General features: G+C 46.6%; 1 protein-coding gene and 1 long non-coding RNA gene across 3 annotated transcripts; one reads left to right on the top strand and one right to left on the bottom strand.

Annotated features, from left to right (window-relative positions):
• The first annotated feature begins 602 nt into the window (after window positions 1-602).
• LOC310845175 lies at window positions 603-1,959 on the top strand. Its single transcript, XR_014564545.1, has 2 exons — window positions 603-1,463; window positions 1,514-1,959. It is a non-coding gene; the product is annotated as an uncharacterized lncRNA (long non-coding RNA).
• A 149-nt stretch (window positions 1,960-2,108) lies between these two features.
• Window positions 2,109-9,205, bottom strand: LOC310845072 (lipocalin-15-like). Of its 2 annotated transcripts, XM_083739974.1 has the most exons (7): window positions 8,788-9,205; window positions 8,059-8,198; window positions 6,907-6,977; window positions 4,989-5,102; window positions 3,664-3,765; window positions 3,179-3,200; window positions 2,109-2,306 (listed from the first exon to the last, which is right to left on the bottom strand). In XM_083739974.1, the coding sequence occupies exons 1-7, from the start codon at window positions 8,881-8,883 to the stop codon at window positions 2,300-2,302; spliced, it is 552 nt and encodes a 183-aa protein (XP_083596100.1). In that variant the 5' UTR covers window positions 8,884-9,205; the 3' UTR covers window positions 2,109-2,299. The 2 variants fall into 2 exon arrangements, with proteins under 2 accessions (XP_083596100.1, XP_083596099.1); XM_083739973.1 differs by lacking the exon at window positions 3,179-3,200 and having other exon boundaries at window positions 3,642-3,765; window positions 8,788-9,203.

Genomic DNA, 9,205 nt, shown 5'->3' with positions numbered 1-9,205 from the left:
TTTTTATCTGGGCAGCTGAAAAAAGAAGAAGCCTATTTATTCTCCAGTCTGAACTAAGCTATCAGATTTTCTGTCCCTGAATCTTCATTCTGCCCACGTGTGTGAGAGTGCACTGGCCTCTGAGGACATTTCAGAGATCTTTCTGTAACCCAGAGATGCTAACAAGAAGTCAGTTCCTGAGTGGACCACCTATATACTTGTGAGAAATACTAGGATATTTGTTCCCTGGGTTGGGCACTTTCAAAATGTATTTCAAGTTAGAACTATTAGAGTACCCAGGCCTGGGGAGATGCTTTTCTTTGATGACTTTCCAGTGGTCAGAGTGTTGGACTGGGATTGGGGAGAAGCAGGTAGAAAGCACAATTCTGCCCCAGAGCTCACTGAGTGACCTTGGGCTAGTCTCTAGCTCTCAGCCCAACCACAGGGTTGGTGTGAAAATAACATGAGTGCTTAAACTGCCTTTCAACACTCCCCACCTTCCAGGAGATTGGACCCCAACTCTCCTAGATATCACATACTGATTTCTCCTATAAAATTCATGCCAGAAGGTTTCACAAAGACCATAGTTATCCACAGTTACCACGAGAAGAAAATAATTCCCGAAAAAGTACAGGAACAGAGAGACAGCCATCCTTTGAATCCTTACTATTCTATGACTACCTCAGCATGGGTATTTTTTAGAGAAAACTTATTAGCACCTATCTTACGATGGGTAGCTTTGGAAAAAAGAGAAATACCACCTTATCCCACCTACAATTTTAGCAACTGCAAAGACATGGCATGTATTGTCTCATCAGTTATAATTTGGCCCATATGCTCATGGCAGATTAATTTGATGGGGCAATACAGATTTGAAGATGGAAAGTCAGCCTCTGTTCTGGAAAAAGTGGGTTGATATGTGGGATTTAGGTATATGTTAGATCAGCAGATAGGTTCAGGTCAATTTTGGTCATTTCCTACATTGAGGTTTAAATATCATTTACCAGCGAATGCTGAATGGCAGTATCTAGAAAGGCAACATCTGCTGGTGTCTGCTTTGAGCACTTTGGCATCTCCTAAATTGTTGGAGGGACTTTCCAGAACTTCTCAGAAAGCTACATCTATAACTGCTGTTTATAATTGCTCTTTGGATTTCTGTAAAGCAGATGTTTAAAAATGTAGAGAGTTGTGGAATAGGAAATTAAAATGTTCTGTACAACCTTAATAATGGGAAATCGCTCGAGGATCTATACAGAACGGATTTGAAATGCAGATTGGTCCACCCAAATGGGTGTACAAGAAGCCATCATCTCAGGCAGGTAGATGCTGGGGTTGTGATGCTGCAAGGGCCTCACTGAAGCATATGGTACATGTATGTCCACTGATATATTCCTTTTGGTCTGAAGTTGTTGTCCAAATTAATATTTTTGATATTTTCAGATGTTCTGGTAATTTTAAACTATATTCCCATAGTATGGGGGTTAGTAGCAGGACAATACAAATGGATGGTATGCTCCCTCATGGCTGCCAGAAGACATACTTTTGAGTCTGGAAAGTTAAATGCCCACTGTCTGTTACAGAATGGTCTAGTTACTATAATTGTTTAATTGACACTGAAATGGCTAAATGGCTAAATGCATTTTGCTGAAAAGTTTAACATGGAGAAATTCCACTGCAGTATTCTAAGGGAGACTGAGTTTTAACTGAGTTGATCATTAGCTATTGTTGTTTTCTGCTAGCTAACGTGTGAATGTTTAACCTTAGCTCACATGAGAAGGGAGCAGCCGTTGTGTTTTTTGTTCGCAGGCTCTGTGGAAGTAAGAAGGCTTATAGGTGTGTTTGGGGGATTTCATATTTTCTAAAATGCTGAGCCTATGCTTTGGACTGGCACATGTCTTCTGGAACTGTTTGGATGTATCATTTTCTGCTTTTTGTCATGTTTTGAAGAAAGTTCTGCAAGTAAAGTTTTAATTAAAGTTATTGACCTTGACAATGTTTTATTTCCAAAAAGGAGTCAGTTTTCATGCATCCAGGCACTTCAAACTGTGCAATATTAATATCTGCAATAGACCTCACCATCCTTGCTAAAAACAGCCTATCTCAAAGAAACGCATTGCTAAAAAAGAATCCACCTTGTAAAGCTGTTTATTCAGCAGGAAAGGGTGGGGTGTGGATGAAGCAGAGATCAGATTGCAGTGGGGAATGCTTGTAGTGGGAGAAGGGAGCGAGAGATCTGATCAGCAGCAACAATTTCTGAATCAGCCAGACTTCTGCAGTGGGGTGGAGGTTAAGCCTTGGCAGCTGATGAATTGGGTCCTCTTCAGGCACTGCAAAACAAAAGGCAGGATGGTATGTGGAAAAAGTATTGAACTGTGCAACTGGCACTGTATTAAAATTTTGTCCCAACTACTACCTCTTCCTCTTTTTCTTCTTGGGTTGTCCATTCACAAACCTTCTTTACAGCAACCAACAGATGGCAGATCTGCTCAGAAAAGCCCTGCAGCAGGGCTGGTCAATGTTTGGACTTACAGATGCAGCTCCTGAACCACAACACCCATCAGCCCCAGCCAGCATGGCCAAGGCTTCCCCACACTTGCCCTGGTGTGATGCCAGCAAAATCCAGGGCCCTGTTTCCTTGGGGCAGCTGTTGGCAGGCCTTGTGAGGCTTGGTTTGCCATTGCTCCCACACAAAGATGCACACCTCCCCTCCCTCCCCTTGACAACCTTGGAAGGGAAAAGCCCACATCTGCCTGTAAACAAGATTCCGGACTTGTCTGAGGATTACTTGGGCTTCCAAATGACTGTTGAATGACAGTCACTTTGTGCCCAGGAAAAAGGATTGGCTGCAAACAGGAGTGGGAAATTCTCCTGAGGTTTCTTGGTCTTTGATGCTCGTTGCCATCATCCCTGGCCATTGACCATGTTTGCTGAGGCTGATGGGAGTTGTAGCCCAACTGCACCTGGACAGCTGCTGATGTTTCCCATCCCCGCAACAGACCACGAGAGCCTCCAGTGCCTGGTATCTGAGTGTTGTCCTGTCTCTCTGCACCCAGATAGCTTGATTCCAGGTAGTCTAAACCACAATTGGACACTGGCTGCTTATTACTACATTACCAATGGGGGGAGTAACTCTCTACCCTCCAGCTTCCAGTTTTCCAGATGTAGCAAACACCCCTCTTTAGCCAGACTTATCACTCACCTGAGGAGTTTGTAGCAAACATCTGCAATGCAAAAAAGGCAAAAAGTTCATGAATATTAGAACACAGAGGTGTGACTTTAGGAAATCCAGTTGTCAAGCAAGCATGGGAGGCCTTAATGGTCAGGATTGACTCCCACTAGGCAAAACAAGTAGGTTGTCTTTTTGTTTTTGTTTTTTTAAAAAAATATGTCTGGTGGTATGGCTTATACCCAATGGATATGCTAGCTTGGAAAATCTCACCTGGCCCATTCCTTTGCTGCCATTTCACTCACAACCCAACCTCTGGATCAATTTGTGGGAATCAGTGTTATCCTCGCAATGAGCAATGTTTTTTTTCTGGGGGCACTCAAGGGGATGCAGCACTGGTACCTTTTTCTTTCAAATGTTAAAAGTGTGAGATTACTATATCAACTTCATGGCGAGTAACAGCACCATGCTAAACCAGACAGGCTGAAAGGAAAACAAATCACAAATGCTATACTCACCAGACTTGGGGAGGATTACCATCAGGTCGTCTGTGAGCCCCACCTTGTGGTAATGCTCCTTGAACTTCTCCAGCACTTCATTGCTGATGTCTTGAGAGCGGGCTGCATCCAGAGGAGGTCAGAATTAGACTCTGTTTGAGGTGGTGAGCCAATAACTTCACCAACCTCCAGTTTGTGGACAGGGCAGGGTAGAATCTTGAGAGGCTACCATGTGGAAGGAACACCCTAAGGGGGTTCCAGTCTGTGGGCTGAGGCTGGAGGTAGAGAGGAGGAGGAGCTTTCAGAAGTGGTTTGAATGAGGGGTTGCACCTCATGGCCTGGACACTTGCCCCACTTTTGCATGACATGCTTTGGGCCCCCTCAGTCTTGGGAGCAACTTGGAACCTCTGTTTTCATGGCCTTCCATCCACCAACTTTTAGACTGTAAACTTATTGGGGCAAAGGCCTGGCCTCTTAAGCTTTATAAAGTGCCTCTTGCCGGCTGATGCTGCTGTACATTTAACAAAACATCTGTCTCGTCCCGCCTTAAAACTAGTGGTCGAGTCAAACCATTTAACAACCTTCTTCCTCCTTGCAAGGAATGCTGGGACTCTTGTTCTATGGAAGGCATCGAGTCCTCTGCATCCTCCACCAATTCCCAGGATTCCAGATAATTTATAGTGTCATAAAATGAATGCTCCTTTTTTTTTTTTTTTGCAATGGAACCTGCCCTATGCTATTATGAAGTGTGAGGCAGCTGGAGGGGAGGAGGGTAGCGTGTGGTATCAGAGGGGAGAGCTGTGCCACATAGCCTGCCCTGAAATTCTGCTGTCCCCATCACCAGTGCTAAAATAAGATTAGGGCTGCCAGTATATGCGGGGAAGACGTGCCATCTTACCTTTCACTTCAGGCAACAAATTGCCTTGTGTTGGCCCTGTTTAGTACTGTACTGTACTGTACTGTACTGTATTATAATCTATTGTAGGCCAATGAGGGTTTGCTAGTTTTATCTACAACTCCGCCACCCCACCCCCTGCCAATACCCTCCTGGCTCTAAAACCATGGAAGACAAGTGGCTGCAGAGTTACTATAATCAGCACAGCACCAAGGAGACAGAGAAGAAAGCAACTCCTGATTTTCAGTGAGGGGTCCCGATCAGGGGATTCAGTCAGGGGGCCCTGCTTTTGCCTGGGATGCATCAGAGGGTGTGCAATCCCTTCATTCAAAGAAGCAGCCCCAACTTAGCAACGCCGCTCTGCCATCAATGGCTCAGGAAGTAAGATGGAGGCTCTTGCCACCTCCACCCTCCTCTCTCTTGCTCAAGGATGGCTCATTGGAGCACATACTGTACAACTGGACGGTGGTGCTGCTGGGCTCATCTTCGATCTCCTTGAAGGTGTAGAGGAGGGCAAAGTTGGTGTAGTCAGTTTCCAGCACCCGCATATCTCTCTTGGCATTCTCTGAATGAAGGAGGAGACAGAACCCCAATTAGTTCTGGCCATGGAAGGAGGGTCGGAATCTGTTCTTCTGGCCTTTCAACTTTTCCTTCCTCCCATCCTTCCAGAGCCAGATCATATTGATAATCACCCACCAAGCCACACTCTGAAGTTATCCCATGCCACCCTAAATACATTCTGTCTTTCCCTCGTGTGGCATTATATAGCATCACTAAGATCACCACCTCAAGGATTCTTGACTTCTTCTAGAGTGTCCGTGCCAATTTTCCTAGATGGGAGAGGAGGAAATGAGCCAAGAACCACTAACGTGAATGGCAAGCTCTTTTGCCAGCTAGGCTGCAGAGAAACCAGAATTTATTTGGAAATTGCTAGGAATTTTGGAAAATGTGTGTTCAGTGTTCTTGCACTTAGCAGGCAAGGGAATATATATAACAAAACATGTGTGTTTCAACCTGCATTAAGAAGTACCCTGTACAAGCTCAGGATCACTCTGTCTCAAGCCTTTTTATCAAAACCTTGGTTCTCTTAGAGAGCGAAAAAAGCACTCTGCACAGACTCAGGGGCACACAGGATTTTTTAAACACATAACCATTTGGCAGGCCAGTTTTGCAGAGTCCCACTGTCCCTGTTGCCACATTACTCATGTGTAGTTACCATAGGCGCCGACTCCATGGGGCCTGAGGGGGCCCGAGCCCCCTCAAAAATTCGTTTGGGGGGGCTCTGCCCCCCCAATAATTTAAGAAAATTATTAGTTATATTATGCTTTGTAAAATCACAAAATTATGTTGGTATTTTTTATTTTCCTTGTTTGACAATAGTTACCTTTTAAAATACATTCAGTAATGAGTTAAAACAAAGCCACTCCCGATCTAGAGAGGGGGTGGGGTTGCGGGCTCTCGACCCATCAACAATCTCGCGGGGCTGACGCCAGCCCCGCGAGAAGCGGGGATTGCCCCTAGCTCATTAATATTCACCGCCCACGGCGGCAGCCAATCGGCTGCCGCAAAGGGTGGGCCCTCACAGGTTCACTTAAGGTCGGGGCAGCCCGGGGCTCGCCCCTTTCGTTCCCCCAGCAGCAGCGGTTTGGAGGTCTTGGGCCCCCCAATATTTTTTATAAGTCGGTATGGGCCCCCGCCCCCCCCCCAATATTTTTATAAGTCGGCGCCCCTGGTAGTTACCCACACAGGTAGCCCCTACTCAGAAAGAAGTCACGTGCCAGGCTTTCCTCTCACACAAGATGTAGTTGTGTCCTGGCTCTGGACCAAAATCCTGCAGAGGCAAAGTCCTCAGGCAACTGCAGCTCTGAGAAGGAGATTGGTCCATGCCCTTGTCCATCTCATGGCGGTCCACTGACACTTTCCCCTCTCTCCCTGAGTAGACACCTTGGCCACCAGACTCTGATGGCTGGTCCACAAACTCCATGAGAAATCAAGAGAGTCCTCAGGAGATATCCCTGCAGCTGAAAATCCTATTCCACAAAGGAACCAAGGGTTGCAGCAGAAAGCTACAGTTCTTTCACTCACCCTCAAGGAGCAAGGCCTCTAGTCAATGACTAGCTAGTCCTGCTCGAAAAGTCTGTGGCCCTAAGACCTTGCTCAGGCAACGTGGCTGTTTGACCTCAGGAGAAGGGGATCTCTCCATGGTCCTGACTTCCCTCCGAGATGCAGACTTTTGCCTGCCCTGGCCGTGCCTGGGAAACCCCTTGCTTGGTCCATCCCCTCATCTGAATCATGGCAGGCTGGGCGGGCAAACCTTAATGCACAGCCCTGCTCCCCTCTCTCTACGCCCTAAAGCACTTGTGCCCTACCGTCGTTTGTGAAGTGTGCAGGCTGGTCTGTCTTCTTAAAGTACATCTCTACCTTCTTGCACTCCTCAGGGCTGAAAAGAGAAATGAGGGAAAGGCACATACTGGGTTTAGAAATCATAGAATTATATACAGTTGGAAGGGACCACAAGGGTCATCTAGTCCAACCCCCTGCAATGAAGGAATGTTTTGCTCAATGTGGGACTCAGACTGACAACCCTGAGGTTAAGAGGTCTCATGCTCTATCCACTAAGCTATCATTTGATTCTGAGTAGCTTTAAAGCCTCCACAAACTTTACAAAACAGTAAGTATACAGAGCTACTCTTACAATGACCTACTTAATGTGACTAAGCAACTGGGCCTAGATAGTAAAATCTGCCTGTTTTTTTATTTTTAATATTAGCAAGAGGCTGAGCCCTGCCCCCCCCCCAAATATATAAAATCATAGAGTTGGAAGGGACCTTGAGAGTTATCTAGTCCAACCCCCTGCAATGCAGGAATGTTTTGTCCAATGTGGGGCTCGAACTCACGACCCTGAGATCAAAAGTCTCATGCTCTACCAACTGAGCTATTAGACTACAGAGGCTGCTTCCCCGTGGGGCATTTTCAGAAGATATGCTTTGTCTCATTCACCCATATTTTAATGCGGATGAGGGGCACACTTGACATCGCAATCCCTTTCTCAGAGGGGAGAACAGGGAAAGGAGCATCATTGCCGTTGCTGACAATCTGTTGAGCTGGGTCTCTTCCTTCATATTGACCTGGGGAAGATTTAGCTGCCCAACATATTCACAGGCGTTTGGGGGCTACATGTTGCATCTGCCCCAGCCAGCAAGACCAATGGTTAGGGATGGTGGGAACTAGAGTCCAAAGCACCCAGAAAGCCCTACATGGAGGAAAACTGCATTATGAGAGCCAGTGATAGTGTAGTAGTTGGTGCAACCACAAAGACCTCAGAGACCAGGGCTCTCACTGGGGGCCACTTGTTGCCTCTCACTCTAACCTACCTCACAGGTTGATTTAGAGGATTAGAGGAGGAGGCAGAAGCATATACAACCCCATGAGCTCATTTTAGAAAAAGGTGGAATAGAAATGCAATGAAATAAACAAATAAATTATAACATTTGCAGCAGGGACTAGCAGTAGTTACTTACAAAGGGTAGCCAGTAAGTATTTTCATGTCGCCGTTTGGAAGGGGTTTGACTAGAGCAGCAGATGTTGTCATGAGGCTCTTCATGCCCTGGAATACAGGGCAGTTTGACGATCCGGCCATGATGTGCCACATCCCTGAAAACTGGAGGAAACCATTCCAGTCAGACCAGAGGTCTCACCCCTCCACTCCACCCTCCAGACGAGGCCAAATCTGGCATTTCCCACATTTCTGTGCATTTCAATTAACCTGCTTTATTTGTGCCAAGGCTCGGAGTGGAGCACAGGAACCCCTCTAAGGAAAAGAAGCCCATAATAAAAAGGAGAATAAATACACACCCAGATTAAATCTCAGGAGCCGGACTGAAGTGTAGGTCAGCAATAAACCAACAACTGTGTCAGGGAAGCTGACACTGGCAAGTGCATGAGGTGATGACAAGGCTTTCAAATTTGGCAACCAGACAGCATTATAAAATCAAAAGACAACAGAGAAAATGGCCAGGAACAAATTGAGTATAAATTTAGATGGTACTTGGTGGACTCCTGCTCCCATCATCCCCTTGCCACTGGCCTCTGGCTAGCTGGGACTGGTGGGAGTTCCTTCAGCACCAACTCCTGGAGGGCACTTGGTTGCAGAAGTGTGAAGTGTGAGCAATTGGCTAGCTCTGGAACCAAAGAAAGGGGTGCAACTTCCACACAGCAGTGACCGCACCCTTTTCCCTACAGCTCAGTACCTTCTGAAGATCGAAGTCTGGTTGCATGGCAATGTCTGCCCGAACGCAGAATGAGCAAAGCAGGAGCATCAAAAGGCTGTGCATGGTGGACCTCATCCTGCGGGTGCCTCCTCTTGCTCCTTGCGTGCTGTCAAGAGAAAAGCAGCTGGGCAGAGGAAGATGCCGTCTCCTTCGAAGGCACCCAACTTTATACCTCTCCCCTGGGGTGTCACAGCAGCCAGGGCACTCTGCAGCGTCTCCTCCCACGTCTTATGTAACACTTTGGCCAAGTGTGGATCTGCTATCTTGGATAGGTGGTATTGGGTAACACCCTATTAAGTGATAATTGCTGGGCTGCAACTGGATAGCAAGCAGGGGCAAAACCAGGCTTTGTTTTACCCGAGTCAAAGACCCAGTTTGGCACACTCCCCATCCGTAC

This window comes from Podarcis gaigeae (assembly GCF_964106915.1).
Source record: "Podarcis gaigeae genome assembly, chromosome: 5".
Lineage (NCBI taxonomy): Eukaryota > Metazoa > Chordata > Lepidosauria > Squamata > Lacertidae > Podarcis > Podarcis gaigeae.
Note: the sequence above shows the minus strand (reverse complement) of the source record. Positions and strands in the feature narration are given on the sequence as shown.

What these genes read in the sequence shown, in the direction of transcription:
- LOC310845072 (XM_083739974.1), bottom strand. Translation starts at nt 8,883, where the DNA reads ATGAGGTCCACCATGCACAGCCTTTTGATGCTCCTGCTTTGCTCATTC. An exon ending in CAGACTTCGATCTTCAGAAG is followed by an intron (nt 8,199 to 8,787) that starts GTACTGAGCTGT and finishes GGTTTCCTCCAG; the next exon opens with TTTTCAGGGATGTGGCACAT. An exon ending in TGCACACTTCACAAACGACG is followed by an intron (nt 5,103 to 6,906) that starts GTAGGGCACAAG and finishes TCCTTCATTCAG; the next exon opens with AGAATGCCAAGAGAGATATG.